Source organism: Oncorhynchus clarkii, chromosome 9 (genome assembly GCF_045791955.1).
Source record: "Oncorhynchus clarkii lewisi isolate Uvic-CL-2024 chromosome 9, UVic_Ocla_1.0, whole genome shotgun sequence".
Classification (NCBI taxonomy): Eukaryota; Metazoa; Chordata; class Actinopteri; order Salmoniformes; family Salmonidae; genus Oncorhynchus; species Oncorhynchus clarkii.
This window is the reverse complement of record NC_092155.1, coordinates 78,910,146-78,937,119: the sequence shown is the minus strand read 5'-3', so window position 1 is coordinate 78,937,119 and position 26,974 is coordinate 78,910,146. Positions and strand designations below refer to the sequence as shown.

The window sequence follows — 26,974 nt, the reverse complement described above, 5'->3', positions numbered from 1 at the left end:
TTAGCATTTTATATCATACCTCCAAGACATGCTAACCTCTCACCATTACAACAACAGGGGAGGTTAGCGTTTTATATCATACCTCCAAGACATGCTAACCTCTCACTATTACAATAACAGGGGAGGTTAGCATTTTATATCATAACTCCAAGACATGCTAACCTCTCACTATTACAATAACAGGGGAGGTTAGCATTTTATATCATACCCCCAAGACATGCTAACCTCTCACCATTACAACAACAGGAGAGGTTAGCATTTTATATCAAACCACCAAGACATGCTAACCTCTCACCATTACCAATAACAGGGGAGGTTAGCATTTTATACCAAACCCCCAAGACATGCTAACCTCTCACCATTACAATAACAGGGGAGGTTAGCATTTTATATCATAGCCCCAAGACATGCTAACCTCTCACCATTACAATGACAGGGGAGGTTAGCATCTTAATCATACCCCCAAGACATGCTAACCTCTCACCATTACAATAACAGGGGAGGTTAGCATTTTATACCAAACCCCCAAGACATGCTAACCTCTCACCATTACAATAACAGGGGAGGTTAGCGTTTTATATCATACCTCCACGACATGTTAACCTCTCATTACAATAACAGGGGAGGTTAGCATTTTACCTGTGTGTATTTCAACCAGCGCAGTCACAGTAAAAGGTGGTAAGTTATTACCCGTGTGACATCCTCTGTGCACAGTCCTCTTGCTGTGCGCCGGGTGCTGATCAGAGTCTACACGGCGTCTCAGGGCACCGCTGAACAGCGCCTTCTTCGGCTTCCTCTGACACACCTCCTCCTACACATCAGAAGATGGGTTCATTTAGTTTATTTTGTCGTCACATTCACCGTTCAATACCATTCTCGTAGCGGTACAAAAACGAGATTGTGCTGTCTCTCAACGGTCTCTCACCCTACAATGCATCTTACCACCTGTATTCGGTGTCCTGTGTGAATTTAAGGGTGCTCTCTCTAATTCTCTCTTTCTTTCTCTCTCTCGGAGGACCTGAGCCCTAGGACCATGCCTCAGGACTACCTGACATGATGACTCCTTGCTGTCCCCAGTCCACCTGACCGTGCTGCTGCTCCAGTTTCAACTGTTCTGCCTTATTATTATTCGACCATGCTGGTCATTTATGAACATTTGAACATCTTGGCCATGTTCTGTTATAATCTCCACCCGGCACAGCCAGAAGAGGACTGGCCACCCCACATAGCCTGGTTCCTCTCTGGGTTTCTTCCTAGGTTTTGGCCTTTCTAGGGAGTTTTTCCTAGCCACCGTGCTTCTACACCTGCATTGCTTGCTGTTTGGGGTTTTAGGCTGGGTTTCTGTACAGCACTTTGAGATATCAGCTGATGTACGAAGGGCTATATAAATACATTTGATTTGACCTGATCTGAACAATGATCAGAGGGATAACAGGTTAAATTAGGAGGGCGGGGGGGGGGGGGGGGGGGGTGTTCTGCTTTCTGAGTAGAATGTATCAGTCTGTGTGGTAATATTCAAATCCTCTTTTACCTCTGTCTTTCTAATAGTCTTGGGTCCGTGGCGGTTGGATCCGGCCCGACGGCGTACGTTGGGGCGTCTCTCCCCAGCCTCCAGGGGGAAATCACCAGGAAGCTCTCCTGTCAACTCCTGTTATAGACGAATACACCACATTAACAAGATAAATCACCAGGAAGCTCTCCTGTTATAGACGAATACACCACATTAACAAGATAAATCACCAGGAAGCTCTCCTGTTATAGACGAATACACCACATGAACAAGATAAATCACCAAGAAGCTCTCCTGTCAACTCCTGTTATAGTCAGGTCCTGGACAGGACAAACAGACACGGAACATTACCAGAAGGAAACGTGACAAACTAGTCATCAGTATTTGGCTGTGAGTACGTGTACCAGAAGGAAACGTGACATACTAGTCGTCAGTATTTGGCTGTGAGTACGTGTACCAGAAGGAAACGTGACATACTAGTCATCAGTATTTGGCTGTGAGTACGTGTACCAGAAGGAAACGTGACATACTAGTCGTCAGTATTTGGCTGTGAGTACGTGTACCAGAAGGAAACGTGACATACTACTCGTCAGTATTTGGCTGTGAGTACGTGTACCAGAAGGAAACGTGACAAACTAGTCGTCAGTATTTGGCTGTGAGTACGTGTACCAGAAGGAAACATGACAAATTAGTCGTCAGTATTTGGCTGTGAGTACGTGTACCAGAAGGAAACGTGACATACTAGTCGTCAGTATTTGGCTGTGAGTACGTGTACCAGAAGGAAACGTGACAAACTAGTCGTCAGTATTTGGCTGTGAGTACGTGTACCAGAAGGAAACGTGACATACTAGTCATCAGTATTTGGCTGTGAGTACGTGTACCAGAAGGAAACGTGACAAACTAGTCGTCAGTATTTGGCTGTGAGTACGTGTACCAGAAAGAAACGTGACATACTAGTCATCAGTATTTGGCTGTGAGTACGTGTACCAGAAGGAAACGTGACATACTAGTCGTCAGTATTTGGCTGTGAGTACGTGTACCAGAAGGAAACGTGACATACTAGTCATCAGTATTTGGCTGTGAGTACGTGTACCAGAAGGAAACGTGACATACTAGTCGTCAGTATTTGGCTGTGAGTACGTGTACCAGAAGGAAACGTGACAAACTAGTCGTCAGTATTTGGCTGTGAGTACGTGTACCAGAAGGAAACGTGACATACTAGTCGTCAGTATTTGGCTGTGAGTACGTGTACCAGAAGGAAACCTGACATACTAGTCGTCAGTATTTGGCTGTGAGTACGTGTACCAGAAGGAAACGTGACAAATTAGTCGTCAGTATTTGGCTGTGAGTACGTGTACCAGAAGGAAACGTGACAAACTAGTCGTCAGTATTTGGCTGTGAGTACGTGTACCAGAAGGAAACATGACAAACTAGTCGTCAGTATTTGGCTGTGAGTACGTGTACCAGAAGGAAACGTGACATACTAGTCATCAGTATTTGGCTGTGAGTACGTGTACCAGAAGGAAACGTGACAAACTAGTCGTCAGTATTTGGCTGTGAGTACGTGTACCAGAAAGAAACGTGACATACTAGTCATCAGTATTTGGCTGTGAGTACGTGTACCAGAAGGAAACGTGACATACTAGTCGTCAGTATTTGGCTGTGAGTACGTGTACCAGAAGGAAACGTGACATACTACTCGTCAGTATTTGGCTGTGAGTACGTGTACCAGAAGGAAACGTGACAAACTAGTCGTCAGTATTTGGCTGTGAGTACGTGTACCAGAAGGAAACGTGACAAATTAGTCGTCAGTATTTGGCTGTGAGTACGTGTACCAGAAGGAAACGTGACATACTAGTCGTCAGTATTTGGCTGTGAGTACGTGTACCAGAAGGAAACCTGACATACTAGTCGTCAGTATTTGGCTGTGAGTACGTGTACCAGAAGGAAACCTGACATACTAGTCGTCAGTATTTGGCTGTGAGTACGTGTACCAGAAGGAAACCTGACATACTAGTCGTCAGTATTTGTCTGTGAGTACGTGTACTGACCGCCTCCTGCAGACAGACTCTCCGTAGCTCAGCCAGTCTGCTATTCAGTAGAGTCTCGAGACTGCGTCTTCTCTCCTGTAGTTCTGTCATCCTTTCAACAGCCTCCGGACTGCCACCCAGCAGGTCTACACAACACACAGAAGAAGGAGATGACATGCTAATGTTGATCAAACATGGCTATACATTCTTTCACTAAAAACTAAAATTGCTATCGCTAAATTAGGTATATAAAATACATGTTTTATTTCCTCACCAGGTACTGAGATGAGATGACCCTTGACCTCCATGTCAGGTGTGTCCCAGGTGACCTCGCTGCTCTCAGTGCATCCCAACAGATCACTCACCTGCACACACACACACACACACGCACACAGAGAGGAGGAGGAATCAGACATGTTGGGTGTGTTCGCTGCTCTCAGTGCATCCCAACAGATCACTCACCTGCACACACACACACACACACACACACACACACACACACACACACACACACACACACACACACACACACACACAGACAGAGAGGATGAGTAATCAGACATGTCGGGTTTGTTCGCTGCTCTCAGTGCATCCCAACAGATCTCACACACACACATATACACACACAGAGGGGGGACGGACCAGGAGGATGGACCAGAGGGACGGACCAGGAGGACCAGAGGTAAGGACCAGGAGGACGGACCAGGGGGACGGACCAGAGGTAAGGACCAGGGGGACGGACCAGGAGGACGGACCAGAGGGACGGACCAGGGGGACGGACCAGGGGGACGGACCAGGAGGATGGACCAGGAGGACGGACCAGGGGGATCAGGGACCAGAGGGACCAGGGACCAGAGGGACGGACCAGGGGGTCCAGGGACCAGAGGGACGGACTAGCGGGATGGACCAGGAGGACGGACCAGGAGGACAGACCAGGGGGTCCAGGGACCAGAGGGACGGACCAGCGGGATGGACCAGGGGGACGGACCAGGGGGACGGACCAGGGGGACAGACCAGGGGGTCCAGGGACCAGAGGGACAGACCAGCGGGATGGACCAGGAGGACGGACCAGAGGGACGGACCAGGGGGACGGACCAGGGGGACGGACCAGGGGGACGGACCAGAGGTAAGGACCAGGGGGACGGACCAGGGGGACAGACCAGGGGGACAGACCAGGGGGACGGACCAGGGGGACGGACCAGGGGGACGGACCACACCAGTGTCTGCTGGTGTTTGTCCTTGTTTTTCTAAATCAGTGTCTGGTTTCCACCTAGAAAACAGTTGTGTGTAATGGATTGGCAGGCAAGAGGGACACTACACATGTTTCTGGCTGGGCTGTAGTCAGCACAACGCTGCAGTACTGATACAGGCCTGACGGGGGCACCACTCAACAGTACTGGTACAGACCTGATGGGGCACCACTCAACAGTACTGATACAGACCTGATGGGGCACCACTCAACAGTACTGACACAGACCTGATGGGGCACCACTCAACAGTACTGATACAGACCTGATGGGGGCGCCACTCAACAGTACTGATACAGACCTGATGGGGCACCACTCAACAGTACTGATACAGACCTGATGGGGCACCACTCAACAGTACTGACACAGACCTGATGGGGCACCACTCAACAGTACTGGTACAGACCTGATGGGGGCACCACTCAACAGTACTGATACAGACCTGATGGGGCACCACTCAACAGTACTGACACAGACCTGATGGGGCACCACTCAACAGTACTGGTACAGACCTGATGGGGCACCACTCAACAGTACTGATACAGACCTGATGGGGCACCACTCAACAGTACTGACACAGACCTGATGGGGCACCACTCAACAGTACTGATACAGACCTGATGGGGGCACCACTCAACAGTACTGATACAGACCTGATGGGGGCGCCACTCAACAGTACTGATACAGACCTGATGGGGGCGCCACTCAACAGTACTGATACAGACCTGATGGGGCACCACTCAACAGTACTGATACAGGCCTGATGGGGGCACCACTCAACAGTACTGATACAGACCTGATGGGGCACCACTCAACAGTACTGATACAGACCTGATGGGGGCACCACTCAACAGTACTGATACAGACCTGATGGGGGCGCCACTCAACAGTACTGATACAGACCTGATGGGGGCGCCACTCAACAGTACTGATACAGACCTGATGGGGCACCACTCAACAGTACTGATACAGGCCTGATGGGGGCACCACTCAACAGTACTGATACAGACCTGATGGGGCACCACTCAACAGTACTGATACAGGCCTGATGGGGGCACCACTCAACAGTACTGATACAGACCTGATGGGGGCACCACTCAACAGTACTGACACAGGCCTTACGGGGGCACCACTCAACAGTCTTCAAAGTCTATGCTCTGTATACAACAACAACAACAACAACAACAACAACAAAGCCTTATGAGAAACCAGACAACTGGATGTTGGAGAGTAGAAGCATAGTCGAACAAAACCTGTCTAAGGTTAAAGAACTGAACTGAATCAGGATGATAGCAGAATAAAGATTTGTTTCAAGACTGTCAGTGAGACAGAAAAAAGAACCACCATATTTAATCCCCCCCCCCCCCCCCCCCCCAGCAAGACTGAGACAGAGATGGAGAAATGTTTTGTGTTATGATTTAGGACTGAAAAAAGACTTGTCATCTTTATTGTAACACGATGCACTCTACGACCCCTCTTTCCAACCAACCATGGAAACACGAGCCTGTCCAGACACAGCCCGTAGCCCCTAGACACCTCTCCTCTATCTCTAGCCCCTAGACACCTCTCCTCTATCCCTAACCCCTAGCCCCCTCTCCTCTATCCCTAGCCCCTAGCCACCTCTCCTCTATCCCTAGCCCCCTCTCCTCTATCCCTAGCCCCTAGCCACCTCTCCTCTATCCCTAGCCCCCTCTCCTCTATCCCTAGCCCCTAGCCACCTCTCCTCTATCCCTAGCCCCCTCTCCTCTATCCCTAGCCCCTAGACACCTCTCCTCTATCCCTAGCCCCTAGACACCTCTCCTCTATCCCTAGCCCCTAGCCACCTCTCCTCTTTCCCTAGCCCCCTCTCCTCTATCCCTAGCCCCTAGCCACCTCTCCTCTATCCCTAGCCCCTAGCCACCTCTCCTCTATCCCTAGCCCCTAGCCACCTCTCCTCTATCCCTAACCCCTAGACACCTCTCCTCTATCCCTAGCCCCTAGCCACCTCTCCTCTATCCCTAACCCCTAGACACCTCTCCTCTATCCCTAGCCCCTAGACACCTCTACTCTATCCCTACCCCCTAATCCTGTGAAAGGATTTGGATAGATGGGAGCAATTTCACCTAGCCTATACCTATCCAACCCTTTCAATTGCCTAGGGTGTTGGCAGTAGGCGGTAGGGGGCTAGCGAGTAGGGGCCCAGGGTTCAATACTGCGGCCAAAACAGATTTTACTTGGCAGTGCGACAAACATTTGAATTGAACGCATCGGTGCCAGGGAATATATTTGACCTGGTTACGTACGATCAATCATGATTTAACCAAACAGGAAATGTGCAAATCGACCAAAAACAAACCACCTTTCTGAAGAGGGAACAACGGCAGGGGAATGCCCCTGTGTGTCTGTCTGTGTCGGGGCTCTACATACAGTGGAGCTTTCCGGAAGACAGATCCTTCCCTGTCGGTGACCAGCTTGGGCATGTCAAAGAAATAATGTTATAATGCTATATATATATATATATATATATATATATATATATATATATAATAAATCTAGGCGATATAATTGATTTAAAAAAACAAACAGATGGATTCCCAAAAGATATTAGTTCACTATGGCAATTGTTTACCACACATGCGCTGCACCACATATCAGTCAGTCAGAGCAGCCTGGTCTCATAGACTAGACGTAACAACAGTAAAAGTAAGTCCGGGACACTGAAATGAGTATGATATGTTACGTTTGGTATGGTTACGTAAGACTGAAGGTTCCTACAGGCAAAAAGGAAACAATGGTGGTTGGTCGGGATGGATGGGTGGGCATTTAACACAAACATCTAGCAACCCAAAGCTCTTTAGCAACTTTGCAAACACATGCTACATTTTAGCTACATTTGCAAATACTTAGCATGTTAGCTAACCCTTCCCCTAACCCTTAAACCTAACTCTTATCCTGAACCTTAACCCCTAGCCTAGCTAACGTTAGCCACAACAAAATGGGATTTGTGACATATCATACGTTTTGCAAATTCGTAACATATTGTACGAAATGGATGTTGGACATCTACAAATGAATTACATACCATAACATATCGTATGAATTGAGAGTGTCCCGAATGTATATTTACTATGTTACGCCTACCCCTGAGTCCAGGTTGGTCAGAGAGAGCACTCAGCTCTCAAAACGCTGGCTGTTGTGTGGAGTGAAGACCCACGGAGCTAGGGGTACGAAAGATGTCCCAGGTTATGATATCAACCAGGAAATGCTAAGGCAAGAATGGGTATGCAAACCAGGTAATTACAAGTCTTGGTTGAATATTTGCGATGCACAATAAAATCATCATGGAATAGCCTACCTTGAAAAGCAGACATTTCCTCTAGTCTATTTAGTCTTAGAAAAGTACTTTTTTCAAGTAGGGGCTAGGGAGTAGGGGGCTAGGGAGTAGGGGGCTAGGGAGTAGGGGGCTAAGGAGTAAGGGGCTAGGTTATTTTTTGTGGCCGGTCCAACTACAAGGATGACCCTGGGATGCCTGGGAACAGGAAGTGAACAGGAAACAGGAACAGAAAACACGTCATCAAGTAGGAAGTCAGAGAGGGAAACAGAACAGAGAGCAGGAGAGACATAACACTGAAGAACAGAAATAACACACACACACTCGCACACACACTCGCACACACGCACGCACGCACACACACACACACACACAATAAAGAACAGAAATATACTCTATATACAAAAGTACCCTTTCAAATGAGTGGATTCGGCTATTTCAGCCACACCCGTTTTCTGACAGATGTATAAAATAGAGCACACAACCATGCAATCTCCATAGACAAACATTGGTAGTAGAATGACCTTACTGAAGAGCTCAGTGACTTTCAACGTGGCACTGTCATAGAATGCCACCTTTCAAACAAGTCAGTTCATTACATTTCTGCCCTGCAAGAGCTGCCCCGGTCATCTGTTAAAGTGCTGTTATTGTGAAGTGGAAATGTCTAGGAGCAACAACGGCTCAGCCGCGAAGTGGTAGGCCACACAAGCTCACAGAACGGGACCATTGAGTGCTGAAACGCATAGCATGTAAAAATCGTCTGTGCTCGGTTGCAACAACCACTACCGAGTTCCAACAACTGGAAGTAACGTCAGCACACAAACCGTTTGTTAGGGAGCTTCATGGAATGGGTTTCCATGGCCGAGCAGCTGTACACAAGGCTAAGATCACAGTGCGCAATGTTAAGCGTCGGCTGGAGTGGTGAATCACACTTCACCATCTGGCAGTCCGACGGACGAACCTGGGTTTGGCGGATGCCAGGAGAACGCTACCTAACCAAATGCATAGTACCAACTGTAAAGTTTGGTGGAGGAGGAATAATGGTCTGGGGCTGTTTTCCATGGTTCAGGCTAGGCCCCTTCCAGTGAAGGGACATCTTATTGCTACAGCATACAATGACATTCTAGATGATTCTGTACTTCCAACTTTGTGACAACAGTTTGGGGAAGGCCCTTTCCTGTTTCAGCATGACAATGCCCCCCCGTGCACAAGGCAAAGTCTATACAGAAATGTTTAGTCAAGATTAGTGTGGAAGAACTTGACTGGCCTGCACAGAGCCCTGACCTCAACCCCATCGAACACCTTTGGGATGAATTGGAACGTAGACTACGAGCCAGTCCTAATCGTCCAACATCAGTACCTGACCTCACTAATGCTCTTGTGGCTGAATGGAAGCAAGTCCCCGCAGCAATGTTCCAACACCTAGTGGAAAGCCTTCCCAGAAGAGTGGAGGCTGTTATAGCAGCAATGTTCCAACATCTAGTGGAAAGCCTTCCCAGAAGAGTGGAGGCTGTTATAGCAGCAATGTTCCAACATCTAGTGGAAAGCCTTCCCAGAAGAGTGGAGGCTGTTATAGCAGCAATGTCCCAACATCTAGTGGAAAGCCTTCCCAGAAGAGTGGAGGCTGTTATAGCAGCAATGTTCCAACCTCTAGTGGAAAGCCTTCCCAGAAGAGTGGAGGCTGTTATAGCAGCAATGTTCCAACATCTAGTGGAAAGCCTTCCCAAAAGAGTGGAGGCTGTTATAGCAGCAATGTCCCAACATCTAGTGGAAAGCCTTCCCAGAAGAGTGGAGGCTGTTATAGCAGCAATGTTCCTACATCTAGTGGAAAGCCTTCCCAGAAGAGTGGAGGCTGTTATAGCAGCAATGTTCCAACATCTAGTGGAAAGCCTTCCCAGAAGAGTGGAGGCTGTTATAGCAGCAATGTTCCAACATCTAGTGGAAAGCCTTCCCAGAAGAGTGGAGGCTGTTATAGCAGCAATGTCCCAACATCTAGTGGAAAGCCTTCCCAGAAGAGTGGAGGCTGTTATAGCAGCAATGTTCCAACCTCTAGTGGAAAGCCTTCCCAGAAGAGTGGAGGCTGTTATAGCAGCAATGTTCCAACATCTAGTGGAAAGCCTTCCCAAAAGAGTGGAGGCTGTTATAGCAGCAATGTCCCAACATCTAGTGGAAAGCCTTCCCAGAAGAGTGGAGGCTGTTATAGCAGCAATGCTCCTACATCTAGTGGAAAGCCTTCCCAGAAGAGTGGAGGCTGTTATAGCAGCAATGTTCCAACATCTAGTGGAAAGCCTTCCCAGAAGAGTGGAGGCTGTTATAGCAGCAATGTTCCAACATCTAGTGGAAAGCCTTCCCAGAAGAGTGGAGGCTGTTATAGCAGCAAAACAGGGACCAACTCCATATTAATTAATGCCCATGATTTTGGAATGAGATATTAGACAAGCAGGTGTCCACATACTTTTGGCCATGCAGTGTAATAGACAGACAGACAGACCACAACAAACTGAAATAATAAACAGGAATCTATTACCTACATAGTGCACTACTTTAGACCAGAACCCTATGGTACCCTATTCCCTACATAGTGCACTACTTTAGACCAGAACCCTATGGTACCCTATTCCCTACATAGTGCACTACTTTAGACCAGAACCCTATGGCACCCTATTCCCTACATAGTGCACTACTTTAGACCAGAACCCTATGGTACCCTATTCCCTACATAGTGCACTACTTTAGACCAGAACCCTATGGCACCCTATTCCCTACATAGTGCACTACTTTAGATCAGAACCCTATGGTACCCTATTCCCTACATAGTGCACTACTTTAGACCAGAACCCTATGGTACCCTATTCCCTACGTAGTGCACTACTTTAGACCAGAACCTGATGGTACCCTATTCCCTACATAGTGCACTACTTTAGACCAGAACCCTATGGGAATAGGTTGCCATTTCTGACATGGTCCCGTGTGGCTCAGTTGGTAGAGCGTGGCCCTTACAACAGCAGGGCTGTGGGTTGGATTCCCACGGGGAAGACCAGTATGACAAATATATTCACTCACTACTGTACGCTGGCTCTAGATAAACACGTCTGCTAACCAACTAACATGTACATGTGGTAACACAGATCAGAATCACTAAAGAAATGTCTCTGTGTGATTCTCCAGTCAAACTACTGACTAGGGACAATAAGACAAAATAATCAAACAATCTGTATGTTTGTACTTTCCCATAAACAACACTTTCCAAATCACCGCATCCTGTAGAACCTCCCAGACTCCCAGGAAGCAATGTGGTGACTATCTAGCAGGACCGTTTTATATATATAGGGGGGGGATATATATATATATATATATATATATATATATATATATATATATATATATATATCTCTCTCGGTCAACTAGACTCCGAGTAAACAATGATTATCTGTCCTGCTTGTTCCTATTGAACAGATCTGGGAGAGGACAACTCCTAACGAGCTAGGTCTAACCATTCATATAATTACAACAGAAAGAGAGAGAGAAGTCAGGGGGAGAGAGAGAGAGAGAGAGAAGGCAGGGGGAGAGAGAGGGAGAGAGAGAAGGCAGGGGGAGAGAGAGGGAGAGAGAGAAGGCAGAGAGAGAGAGACAGAGAGAGAGAGAGAGAGAGAGAGAGAGAGAGAGGGCAGGGGAGAGAAGGCAGGGGGAGAGAGAGGGGGAGAGAGAGGGAGAGAGAGAAGGCAGGGGAGAGAGAGGGAGAGAGAGAAGGCAGGGGGAGAGAGAGGGAGAGAGAGAAGGCAGAGGGAGAGAGAGAGAGAGAGAGAGAGAGATAAGGCAGGGAGAGAGAGAGAGAATGCAGGGAGAGAGAGAGAGAGAGAAGGCAGGGAGAGAGAGAGAGAGAGAAGGCAGGGAGAGAGAGAGAGAGAGAGAGAGAGAAGGCAGGGAGAGAGAGAGAGAGAAGGCAGGGAGAGAGAGAGAGAGAAGGCAGGGAGAGAGAGAGAGAGAGAGAGATAGAGAAGGCAGGGGGAGAGAGAGAAGGCAGGGGAGAGAGAGAGAGAAGGCAGGGAGAGAGAGAGAGAGAGAGAGAGAGAGAGAGAGAGAGAGAGAGAGATAGAGAAGGCAGGGGGAGAGAGAGAGAGAGAAGGCAGGGGAGAGAGAGAGGGAGAGAGAGAAGTCAAGGGGAGAGAGAGGGAGAGAGAGAAGGCAGGGAGAGAGAGAGGGAGAGAGAGAAGGCAGGGAGAGAGAAGGCAGGGGGAGGGAGAGAGGGAGAGAGAGAAGGCAGGGGGAGAGAGAGGGAGATAGAGAAGGCAGGGAGAGAGAGAAGGCAGGGGGAGAGAGAAGGCAGGGGGAGAGAGAGAGGGAGAGAGAAGGCAGGGGGAGAGAGAGGGAGAGAGAGAGAAGGCAGGGGGAGAGAGAGAGAAGGCAGGGGGACAGAGAGGGAGAGAGAGAATGCAGGGGGAGAGAGGGAGAGAGAGAGAAGGCAGGGGGAGAGAGAGGGAGAGAGAGAGAAGGCAGGGGGAGAGAGAGGGAGAGAGAGAGAAGGCAGTGGGAGAGAGAGAGGGAGAGAGAGAGAAGGCAGTGGGAGAGAGAGAGGGAGAGAGAGAGAAGGCAGTGGGAGAGAGAGAGGGAGAGAGAGAGAAGGCAGGGGGAGAGAGAGGGAGAGAGAGAGAAGGCAGGGGGAGAGAGAGGGAGAGAGAGAAGGCAGGGAGAGAGAGAAGGCAGGGAGAGAAAGAAGGCAGGGAGAGAGAGAAGGCAGGGGGAGAGAAGGCAGGGGGAGAGAGGGGGAGAGAGAGAAAAGGCAGGGGGAGAGAGAGGGAGAGAGAGAGAAGGCAGGGGGAGAGAGAGAGAAGGCAGGGGGAGAGAGAGGGAGAAGGCAGGGGGAGAGAGAGGGAGAGAGAGAGAAGGCAGGGGGAGAGAGCGGGAGAGAGAGAGAGAGAGAGGGAGAGAGAAGGCAGGGGGAGAGAGAGAGAGAGAAGGCAGGGGAGAGAGAGGGAGAGAGAGAGAGAAGGCAGGGGAGATAGAGGGAGAGATAAAGAAAGGAAAAATAGGAAGAGAGTGATCTATTATACAGAGGTCACAGAAGGCGACCGAGAGAGAGAGAGAAAGCAAGCGTGACCGTGACCGAGAGACACACACAGACAGACAATGATCTATGACCCAGGATGTGTTAGATGTGTTAGTATACCAGAGGTCACTGAGGGGAGAAGGAAACTGATTGGCCAGGGATGACGGACAAGGCAGCTGGCACAAACAGTACATTACATGAACAAACAGAAGGTCCTCACATGGGTGGTGACTCAAATGGCACCCTATTCCCTATATAGTGCACCACTTCATACCATGGACCCTGGTCAACTGTAGGGGACTATATAGGGACTAGGGTGCCATTTGGGATGTTGTAAAGGTGTAGTATTACAGGCCACTGATAAACTGATGTCACCATGACGGCTCATTTCATTGTAGTTTTGTTAGGTTGAATTGTGGTTTTGTTAGGTTGAATTGGGGTTTTGTTAGGTTGAATTGGGGTTTTGTTAGGTTGAATTGTGGTTTTGTTAGGTTGAATTGTGGTTTTGTTAGGTTGAATTGGGGTTTTGTTAGGTTGAATTGGGGTTTTGTTAGGTTGAATTGGGCTCCCGAGTGGCGCAACGGTCTAAGGTGCTGCATCTCAGTGCAAGAGGGGTCACTACAGTCCCTGGTTCGAATCCAGGCTGAATCACATCCGGCCGTGATTGGAAGTCCCATAGGGCGGCGCACAATTGGCTCACCGTCGTCCGGGGTAAGAATTAGTTCTTAATTGACTTGTCTAGTTAAATAAAGGTTACATTTAAACAATACAATAATAATGATGTTAGGTTGAATTGATTTTTGGGACATTAAGCTCCTGATAATGTTTTCACTTTTTATCATGAATTTAAAAACTCCTCAATGAAAAACAAAATGCTGAGTGCTGAGAGACTGCTGAGTGAACTGACCCCAACACTGGACTACTGACTAAACTGACCCCAACACTGGACTACTGACTAAACTGACCCCAACACTGGACTACTGACTAAACTGACCCCAACACTGGACTACTGACTAAACTGACCCCAAAGCTGGACTACTGACTAAACTGACCCCAACACTGGACTACTGACTAAACTGACCCCAACACTGGACTACTGACTAAACTGACCCCAACACTGGACTACTGACTAAACTGACCCCAACACTGGACTACTGACTAAACTGACCCCAACACTGGACTACTGACTAAACTGACCCCAACACTGGACTACTGACTAAACTGACCCCAACACTGGACTACTGACTAAACTGACCCCAACACTGGACTACTGACTAAACTGACCCCAACACTGGACTACTGACTAAACTGACCCCAACACTGGACTACTGACTAAACTGACCCCAACACTGGACTACTGACTAAACTGACCCCAACACTGGACTACTGACTAAACTGACCCCAACACTGGACTACTGACTAAACTGACCCCAACACTGGACTACTGACTAAACTGACCCCAACGCAGGCCTACTGACTAAACTGACCCCAAAGCTGGACTACTGAGTGAACTGACCCCAACACTGGACTACTGACTAAACTGACCCCAACACTGGACTACTGACTAAACTGACCCCAACACTGGACTACTGACTAAACTGACCCCAACACTGGACTACTGACTAAACTGACCCCAACACTGGACTACTGAGTGAACTGACCCCAACACTGGACTACTGACTAAACTGACCCCAACACTGGACTACTGACTAAACTGACCCCAACGCAGGCCTACTGACTAAACTGACCCCAAAGCTGGACTACTGAGTGAACTGACCCCAACACTGGACTACTGACTAAACTGACCCCAACACTGGACTACTGACTAAACTGACCCCAACACTGGACTACTGACTAAACTGACCCCAACACTGGACTACTGACTAAACTGACCCCAAAGCTGGACTACTGACTAAACTGGCCCCAACGCAGGCCTACTGAGTGAACTGACCCCAACACTGGACTACTGACTAAACTGACCCCAATGCTGGACTCTATTCTGTAACAAACAGTCAACAACAGACCAGAGAGGAGCAATGAACAGAAATGGGCAGGACAGGACAGGCTGTGTTGGTATGGACTTGGAGAGCAGAGCAGAAGAGATACAAGCTCTGACACGACCGAGTGAGGACACAGGAATGTTAGAGGAGAGGAGGGGGGAGGAGGGTAGGGGATGGGAGAAGGGGAGAGGGTAGGGGATAGAGGGCAGGGGATGAGAGGAGGGGAGAGGATAGAGGGCAGGGGATGAGGGGAGGGGAAGAAAGAAGAAGAGGAGGAAGGTAGAGGCGGAGGAAGGTAGAGGAGGAGGAAGGTAGAGGAGGAGGAAGGTAGAGGCAGAGGAAGGTAGAGGAGGAGGAAGGTAGAGGAGGAGGAAGGTAGAGGCAGAGGAAGGTAGATGAGGAGGAAGGTAGAGGCAGAGGAAGGTAGAGGAGGAGGAAGGTAGAGGAAGGTAGAGGAGGAGGAAGGTAGAGGAAGGTAGAGGAGGAGGAAGGTAGAGGAGGAGGAAGGTAGAGGGAGGCTATTTGTTTTACCATTTGTTTCACATGGTGCCTGCTGATGGTGTGTGTGTGTGTGTGTGTGTGTGTGTGTGTGTGTGTGTGTGTGTCTGTGTGTGTGTGTGTGTGTGTGTGTGTTGTGTGTGTGTGTGTGTGTGTGTGTTGTGTGTGTGTGTGTGTGTGTGTGTGTGTGTGTGTGTGTGTGTGTGTGTGTGTGTGTGTGTGTGTGTGTGTGTGTGTGTGTGTGTGTGTGTGTGTGTGTGTGTGTGTGTGTGTGTGTGTGTGTGTGTGTGTGTGTGTGTCTGCTGCTGTCCTGTTTCCACAACACATTCCAAAATACATAAATACCTGTCTAGACCTTCTCAATATAATACCTGTCTACACCTTCTCAATATAATACCTGTCTATACCTTCTCAATATAATACCTGTCTAGACCTTCTCAATATAATACCTGTCTACACCTTCTCAATATAATACCTGTCTACACCTTCTCAATATAATACCTGTCTACACCTTCTCAATATAATACCTGTCTACACCTTCTCAATATAATACCTGTCTAGACCTTCTCAATATAATACCTGTCTAGACCTTCTCAATATAATACCTGTCTAGACCTTCTCAATATAATACCTGTCTACACCTTCTCAATATAATACCTGTCTACACCTTCTCAATATAATACCTGTCTATACCTTCTCAATATAATACCTGTCTACACCTTCTCAATATAATACCTGTCTACACCTTCTCAATATAATACCTTCTCAATATAATACCTGTCTATACCTTCTCAATATAATACCTGTCTATACCTTCTCAATATAATACCTGTCTATCTATACCTTCTCAATATAATACCTGTCTACACCTTCTCAATATAATACCTGTCTACACCTTCTCAATATAATACCTTCTCAATATAATACCTGTCTATACCTTCTCAATATAATACCTGTCTATACCTTCTCAATATAATACCTGTCTACACCTTCTCAATATAATACCTGTCTACACCTTCTCAATATAATACCTGTCTACACCTTCTCAATATAATACCTGTCTACACCTTCTCAATATAATACCTTCTCAATATAATACCTGTCTATACCTTCTCAATATAATACCTGTCTACACCTTCTCAATATAATACCTGTCTACACCTTCTCAATATAATACCTGTCTACACTTTCTCAATATAATACCTGTCTACACCTTCTCAATATAATAATATAACAACCTATAATACCTACCGATGATAGAGACCCTGATGATATAGACCCTGATGATACAGACCCTGATATCACTGATGATACAGACCCTGATGATACAGACCCTGATATCACTGATGATACAGACCCTGATATCACTGATGATACAGACCCTGATGATACAGACCCTGATGATACAGACCCTGATGACATAGACCCTGATGACATAGACCCTGATGATACAGACCCTGATGATATAGACCCTGATGATACAGACCCTGATGATACAGACCCTGATGATATAGACACTGATGATATAGACACTGATATCACTGATGATACAGACCCTGATGATATAGACCCTGATATCACTGATGATATAGACCCTGGTATCACTGATGATGCAGACCCTGATGATACAGACCCTGATATCACTGATGATATAGACCCTGGTATCACTGATGATGCAGACCCTGATGATACAGACCCTGATGATACAGACACTGATATCACTGATGATACAGACCCTGATGATACAGACCCTGATGATATAGACCCTGATGATACAGACCCTGATGATACAGACCCTGATGATATAGACACTGATGATATAGACACTGATATCACTGATGATACAGACCCTGATGATATAGACCCTGATATCACTGATGATATAGACCCTGGTATCACTGATGATGCAGACCCTGATGATACAGACCCTGATATCACTGATGATATAGACCCTGGTATCACTGATGATGCAGACCCTGATGATACAGACCCTGATGATACAGACACTGATATCACTGATGATACAGACCCTGATGATACAGACCCTGATGATATAGACCCTGATGACATAGACCCTGATATCACTGATGATACAGACCCTGATATCACTGATGATATAGACCCTGATATAACTGATGATACAGACCCTGATGATATAGACCCTGATATAACTGATGATATAGACCCTGATGATACAGACCCTGATATCACAGACCCTGATATCAATTATGATACAGACCCTAATGATAGACCCTGATATCACTGATGATGCAGACCCTGATGATACAGACCCTGATATCACAGACCCTGATATCAATTATGATACAGACCCTAATGATAGACCCTGATATCACTGATGATACAGACCCTGATGATAGACCCTGATATCACTGATGATGCAGACCCTTGTGATACAGACCCTGATAATATAGACCCTGATATCACTGATGATATAGACCCTGATGATATAGATCCTGATATCACTGATGATATAGACCCTGGTATCACTGATGATGCAGACCCTGATGATACAGACCCTGATATCACTGATGATACAGACCCTGATATCACTGATGAGTGTCTACCTCCTCCACCTCCACCCTGACGTGTGTCTACCTCCTCCACCCTGCTGTGTGTCTACCTCCTCCACCCTGCTGTGTGTCTACCTCCTCCACCCTGCTGTGAGTCTACCTCCTCCACCCTGCTGTGTGTCTACCTCCTCCACCCTGCTGTGTGTCTACCTCCTCCACCCTGCTGTGTGTCTACCTCCTCCACCCTGCTGTGTGTCTACCTCCTCCACCCTGCTGTGTGTCTACCTCCTCCACCCTGCTGTGTGTCTACCTCCTCCACCCTGCTGTGTGTCTACCTCCTCCACCCTGCTGTGTGCCTACCTCCTCCACCCTGCTGTGTCTACCTCCTCCACCCTGCTGTGTGTCTACCTCCTCCACCCTGCTGTGTGTCTACCTCCTCCACCCTGCTGTGTGTCTACCTCCTCCACCCTGCTGTGTGTCTACCTCCTCCACCCTGCTATGTGTCTACCTCCTCCACCCCTCTACCTCCTCTATCCTGCTGTGTGTCTACCTCCTCCACCCTGCTGTGTCTACCTCTTCCACCCTGCTGTGTGTCTACCTCCTCCACCCTGCTGTGTGTCTACCTCCTCCACCCCTCTACCTCCTCCACCCTGCTGTGTGTCTACCTCCTCCACCCTGCTATGTGTCTACCTCCTCCACCCTCCTACCTCCTCCACCCTGCTGTGTGTCTACCTCCTACAACAACAAAGTCACAACTCAGCAGTTTGTTGTCTGCCCTAGACCCAGAGTACAGCCTGATCCCCCCCCCCACACACACACACAGAGAGAGAGAGAGCATGCCTGTATTGATTAAGCCCACACTAACAAGGGAAAGTGGATACAGCTGCTGTGTTTCCACATGGCCGACCCTCCCCTCCTGTTCTCTCCCCTCCCCCCTCCTCTCCTCCTGTTCCCTCTCCTTTCCTCCCGTCTCCTCTCCACCCCTGTTCTCTCCCCTCCCGTCTCCTTTCCTCTCGTCTCCTCCCCACTGGGAATATCACTGAGAATGTCACTGAGAATGTCACTGGGAATGTCACTGGGAATGTCACTGAGCATATCACTGGGAATGTCACTGAGAATATCACTGAGAATGTCACTGAGAATATCACAGAGAATGTCACTGGGAATGTCACTGAGAAAATCACTGGGAATGTCACTGAGCATATCACTGGGAATGTCACTGAGAATATCACTGAGAATATCACTGGGAATGTCACTGAGAATATCACTGAGCATATCACTGGGAATGTCACTGAGAATATCACTGAGAATGTCACTGGGAATGTCACTGGGAATGTCACTGAGAAAATCACTGAGCATATCACTGGGAATGTCACTGGGAATGTCACTGGGAATGTCACTGGGAATGTCACTGGGAATGTCACTGGGAAAATCACTGGGAATATCACTGGGAATATCACTGAGAAAATCACTGGGAATATCACTGGGAATGTCACTGAGAAAATCACTGGGAATGTCACTGGGAAAGTCACTGGGAATGTCACTGGGAATGTCACTGGGAATGTCACTGGGAATATCACTGGGAATACAGTGCATTTGTAAAGTATTCAGAGCCCTTCCGTTTTTCCACATTTTATGTTACAGCCTTCTTCTAAAATTGATTGAATAAAAAAGGTCCTTAATCTACACACAATACCCCATAATGATACAATACCCCATAATGATACAATACCCCATAATGACACAATACCCCATAATGACACAATACCCCATAATGACACAATACCCCATAACGACACAATACCCCATAATAACTCAATACCCCATAATGACTCAATGACTCAATACCCCATAATGACGCAATGACTCAATACCCCATAATGACACAATGACTCAATACCCCATAATGACACAATACCCCTAATGACAAAATACCCCATAATGACACAATACCCCATAATGACACAATACCCCATAATTACACAATACCCCATAACGACACACTACCCCATAACGACACACTACCCCATAATGACACACTACCCCATAATGACACAATACCCCATAATGACACACTAACCCATAATGACACAATACCCCATAATGACACACTAACCCATAATGACACAATACCCCATAATGATACAATACCCCATAATAACACAATACCCCATAATGACACAATACCCCATAATGACACAATACCCCATAATGACTCAATGCCCCATAATGACTCAATACCCCATAATGACTCAATACCCCATAACAACACAATACCCCATAACGACTCAATACCCCATAATGACACACTACCCCATAACAACACAATACCCCATAACACCACATAATGACTCAATACCCCATAACGACACAATACCCCATAATGACTCAATACCCCATAATGACTCAATGACTCAATACCCCATAATGACGCAATGACTCAATACCCCATAATGACACAATGACTTAATACCCCATAATGACTCAATACCCCATAATTACACAATACCCCATAATGACTCAAAACCCCATAACGACACACTACCCCATAACGACACACTACCCCATAACGACACACTACCCCATAATGATACAATACCCCATAATGATACAATACCCCATAATGACACACTACCCCATAATGACACACTAACCCATAATGACACAATACCCCATAATGATACAATACCCCATAATGACACAATACCCCATAATGACACAATACCCCATAATGACACAATACCCCATAATGACTCAATACCCCATAACGACACCAATACCCCATAATGACACACTAACCCATAATGACACACTAACCCATAATGACACAATACCCCATAATGACACAATACCCCATAATGACACAATACCCCATAATGACACAATACCCCATAACGACACAATACCCCATAATGACTCAATACCCCATAATGACTCAATGACTCAATACCCCATAATGACGCAATGACTCAATACCCCATAATGACACAATGACACAATACCCCATAATGACAAAATACCCCATAATGACACAATACCCCATAATGACACAATACCCCATAATTACACAATACCCCATAACGACACACTACCCCATAACGACACACTACCCCATAACGACACACTACCCCATAATGACACAATACCCCATAATGACACAATACCCCATAATGACACACTAACCCATAATGACACAATACCCCATAATGACACAATACCCCATAATGACACAATACCCCATAATGACACAATACCCCATAATGATACAATACCCCATAATAACACAATACCCCATAATGACACAATACCTCATAATGACACAATACCCCATAATGACTCAATGCCCCATAATGACTCAATACCCCATAATGACTCAATACCCCATAACAACACAATACCCCATAACGACTCAATACCCCATAATGACACACTACCCCATAACAACACAATACCCCATAACACCACATAATGACTCAATACCCCATAACGACACAATACCCCATAATGACTCAATACCCCATAATGACTCAATGACTCAATACCCCATAATGACGCAATGACTCAATACCCCATAATGACACAATGACTTAATACCCCACAATGACTCAATACCCCATAATTACACAATACCCCATAATGACTCAAAACCCCATAACGACACACTACCCCATAACGACACACTACCCCATAACGACACACTACCCCATAATGATACAATACCCCATAATGATACAATACCCCATAATGACACACTACCCCATAATGACACACTAACCCATAATGACACAATACCCCATAATGATACAATACCCCATAATGACACAATACCCCATAATGACACAATACCCCATAATGACACAATACCCCATAATGACTCAATACCCCATAACGACACCAATACCCCATAATGACACACTAACCCATAATGACACACTAACCCATAATGACACAATACCCCATAATGACACAATACCCCATAATGACACAATACCCCATAATGATACAATACCCCATAATAACACAATACCCCATAATGACACAATACCCCATAATGACACAATACCCCATAATGACACAATACCCCATAATGACACAATACCCCATAATGACTCAATACCCCATAATGACTCAAAACCCCATAATGACACAAAACCCCATAATGACACAATACCCCATAATGACACAATACCCCATAATGACACACTACCCCATAACGACACACTACCCCATAATGATACACTACCCCATAATGACACACTACCCCATAATGACACACTACCCCATAATGACACAATACCCCATAATGACACACTACCCCATAATGACACACTACCCCATAATGACACACTACCCCATAATGACTCAATACCCCATAATGACTCAATGCCCCATAATGACTCAATACCCCATAATGACTCAATACCCCATAACAACACAATACCCCATAACGACTCAATACCCCATAATGACACACTACCCCATAACAACACAATACCCCATAACACCACATAATGACTCAATACCCCATAACGACACAATACCCCATAATGACTCAATACCCCATAATGACTCAATGACTCAATACCCCATAATGACGCAATGACTCAATACCCCATAATGACACAATGACTCAATACCCCATAATGAATCAATACCCCATAATTACACAATACCCCATAATGACTCAAAACCCCATAACGACACACTACCCCATAACGACACACTACCCCATAACGACACACTACCCCATAATGATACAATACCCCATAATGACACAATACCCCATAATGATACAATACCCCATAATGACACAATACCCCATAATGATACAATACCCCATAATGACACAATACCCCATAATGACACAATACCCCATAATGACACAATACCCCATAATGACTCAATACCCCATAACGACACCAATACCCCATAATGACACACTAACCCATAATGACACAATACCCCATAATGACACAATACCCGATAATGACACAATACCCCATAATGACTCAATACCCCATAATGACTCAATACCCCATAATGACGCAATGACTCAATACCCCATAATGACACAATGACTCAATACCCCATAATGACACAATACCCCATAATGACACACTACCCCATAATGACACACTACCCCATAATGACTCAATGCCCCATAATGACTCAATGCCCCATAATGACTCAATACCCCATAACAACACAATACCCCATAACGACTCAATACCCCATAATGACTCAATACCCCATAATGACTCAATACCCCATAATGACGCAATGACTCAATACCCCATAATGACACAATGACTCAATACCCCATAATGACACAATACCCCATAATGACACAATACCCCATAATGACTCAAAACCCCATAATGACAAAATACCCCATAATGACAAAATACCCCATAACGACACACTACCCCATAACGACACACTACCCCATAACGACACACTACCCCATAATGACACACTACCCCATAATGACACACTACCCCATAATGACACACTACCCCATAATGACACACTACCCCATAATGACACACTACCCCATAATGACACACTACCCCATAATGACTCAATACCCCATAATGACTCAATGCCCCATAATGACTCAATACCCCATAATGACTCAATACCCCATAACAACACAATACCCCATAACGACTCAATACCCCATAATGACACACTACCCCATAATGACTCAATACCCCATAATGACTCAATGCCCCATAATGACTCAATACCCCATAATGACTCAATACCCCATAACGACACAATACCCCATAATGACTCAATACCCCATAATGACTCAATGACTCAATACCCCATAATGACGCAATGACTCAATACCCCATAATGACACAATGACTCAATACCCCATAATTACACAATACCCCATAATGACTCAAAACCCCATAACGACACACTACCCCATAACGACACACTACCCCATAACGATACAATACCCCATAATGATACAATACCCCATAATGACACACTACCCCATAATGACACACTACCCCATAATGACACAATACCCCATAATGATACAATACCCCATAATGACACAATACCCCATAATGACACAATACCCCATAATGACACAATACCCCATAATGACTCAATACCCCATAACGACACCAATACCCCATAATGACACACTAACCCATAATGACACAATACCCCATAATGACTCAATACCCCATAACGACACCAATACCCCATAATGACACACTAACCCATAATGACACACTAACCCATAATGACACAATACCCCATAATGACACAATACCCCATAATGACACAATACCCCATAATGATACAATACCCCATAATAACACAATACCCCATAATGACACAATACCCCATAATGACACAATACCCCATAATGACACAATACCCCATAATGACACAATACCCCATAATGACACAATACCCCATAATGACACCAATACCCCATAATGACACAATACCCCATAATGACACACTAACCCATAATGATACAATACCCCATAATAACACAATACCCCATAATGAGACAATACCCCATAATGACACAATACCCCATAATGACACAATACCCCATAATGACACAATACCCCATAATGACACAATACCCCATAATGACACAATACCCCATAATGACACAATACCCCATAATGATACAATACCCCATAATAACACAATACCCCATAATGACACAATACCCCATAATGACACAATACCCCATAATGACACAATACCCCATAATGACACAATACCCCATAATGACACACTACCCCATAATGACACAATACCCCATAATGATACAATACCCCATAATGACACACTAACCCATAATGACACAATACCCCATAATGACACAATACCCCATAATGACACAATACCCCATAATGACACAATACCCCATAATGACTCAATACCCCATAACGACACCAATACCCCATAATGACACACTAACCCATAATGACACACTAACCCATAATGACACAATACCCCATAATGACACAATACCCCATAATGACTCAATACCCCATAACGACACCAATACCCCATAATGACACAATACCCCATAATGACACAATACCCCATAATGACACAATACCCCATAATGACACAATACCCCATAATGACACAATACCCCATAATGATACAATACCCCATAAAGACACAATACCCCATAATAACACAATACCCCATAATGACACAATACCCCATAATGATACAATACCCCATAATGACACAATACCCCATAATGATACAATACCCCATAATGACACAATACCCCATAATGACACAATACCCCATAATGACACAATACCCCATAACGACACAATACCCCATAATGACACAATACCCCATAATGACACAATACCCCATAATGACACAATACCCCATAATGACACACTAACCCATAATGACACAATACCCCATAATGACACACTACCCCATAATGACACACTACCCCATAATGACACACTACCCCATAATGATACACTACCCCATAATGATACAATACCCCATAATGACACACTACCCCATAATGACACACTACTCCATAATGACACAATACCCCATAATGACACACTACCCCATAATGACACACTACCCCATAATGACACAATACCCCATAATGATACAATACCCCATAATGACACACTACCCCATAATGACACACTACCCCATAATGACACAATACCCCATAATGACACACTACTCCATAATGACACACTACCCCATAATGATACAATACCCCATAATGACACACTACCCCATAATGATACAATACCCCATAATGACACAATACCCCATAATGACACAATACCCCATAACGACACAATACCCCATAATGACACAATACCCCATAATGACACAATACCCCATAATGACACAATACCCCATAATGACACACTACCCCATAATGACACACTACCCCATAATGATACAATACCCCATAATGACACACTAACCCATGACACACTAACCCATAATGACACAATACCCCATAATGACACAATACCCCATAATGACACACTACCCCATAATGACACACTAACCCATGACACACTAACCCATAATGACACAATACCCCATAATGACACAATACCCCATAATGACACAATACCCCATAACGACACACTACCCCATAATGATACAATACCCCATAATGACACACTACCCCATAATGACACACTACCCCATAATGACTCAATACCCCATAATGACTCAATACCCCATAATGACTCAATACCCCATAATGACTCAATACCCCATAATGACTCAATACCCCATAACAACACAATACCCCATAACGACTCAATACCCCATAAAGACTCAATACCCCATAATGACTCAATACCCCATAACGACACAATACCCCATAATGACTCAATACCCCATAACGACACAATACCCCATAATGACTCAATACCCCATAATGACTCAATGACTCAATACCCCATAATGACGCAATGACTCAATACCCCATGACACAATGACTCAATACCCCATAATGACTCAATACCCCATAATGACACAATACCCCATAATGATACAATACCCCATAATGATACAATACCCCATAATGACACACTACCCCATAATGACACACTACCCCATAATGATACAATACCCCATAATGACACACTACCCCATAATGACACACTAACCCATAATGACACAATACCCCATAATGATACAATACCCCATAATGACACAATACCCCTTAATGACACACTAACCCATAATGACACAATACCCCAAAGTGCTGTACAGAAAACCAGCCTAAAACCCCA

General features: G+C 45.8%; 2 protein-coding genes across 3 annotated transcripts in view; one reads left to right on the top strand and one right to left on the bottom strand.

Annotated features, from left to right (window-relative positions):
* LOC139416968 (coiled-coil domain-containing protein 120-like) overlaps window positions 1-26,974 on the bottom strand; it is an 84,069-nt gene that overhangs the window by 21,489 nt on the left and 35,606 nt on the right. For both annotated transcript variants that reach the window (XM_071166192.1, XM_071166193.1), the window contains 4 exons: window positions 3,815-3,905; window positions 3,562-3,686; window positions 1,532-1,648; window positions 691-811 (listed from right to left, as the gene is read on the bottom strand). In XM_071166192.1, the coding sequence (XP_071022293.1) occupies window positions 691-811; window positions 1,532-1,648; window positions 3,562-3,686; window positions 3,815-3,848 (397 nt within the window). In that variant the 5' untranslated portion in view covers window positions 3,849-3,905. The remainder of the gene's footprint in view (window positions 1-690; window positions 812-1,531; window positions 1,649-3,561; window positions 3,687-3,814; window positions 3,906-26,974) is intronic.
* On the top strand, window positions 4,190-17,899 carry LOC139417628 (clumping factor B-like). The gene is made up of 2 exons (XM_071166836.1): window positions 4,190-4,769; window positions 16,935-17,899. Exons 1-2 carry the CDS (start codon window positions 4,190-4,192, stop codon window positions 17,897-17,899), a joined length of 1,545 nt encoding a protein of 514 aa, XP_071022937.1.

Excerpts from the sequence above, each read along its gene's own strand:
- LOC139417628 (XM_071166836.1), top strand. The coding sequence starts at position 4,190 with ATGGACCAGAGGGACGGACCAGGAGGACCAGAGGTAAGGACCAGGAGG. Across the intron at positions 4,770-16,934 it reads GACCACACCAGTGTCTGCTG|ACCCTGATATCACTGATGAT; the intron begins GTGTTTGTCCTT and ends CTGATGATACAG.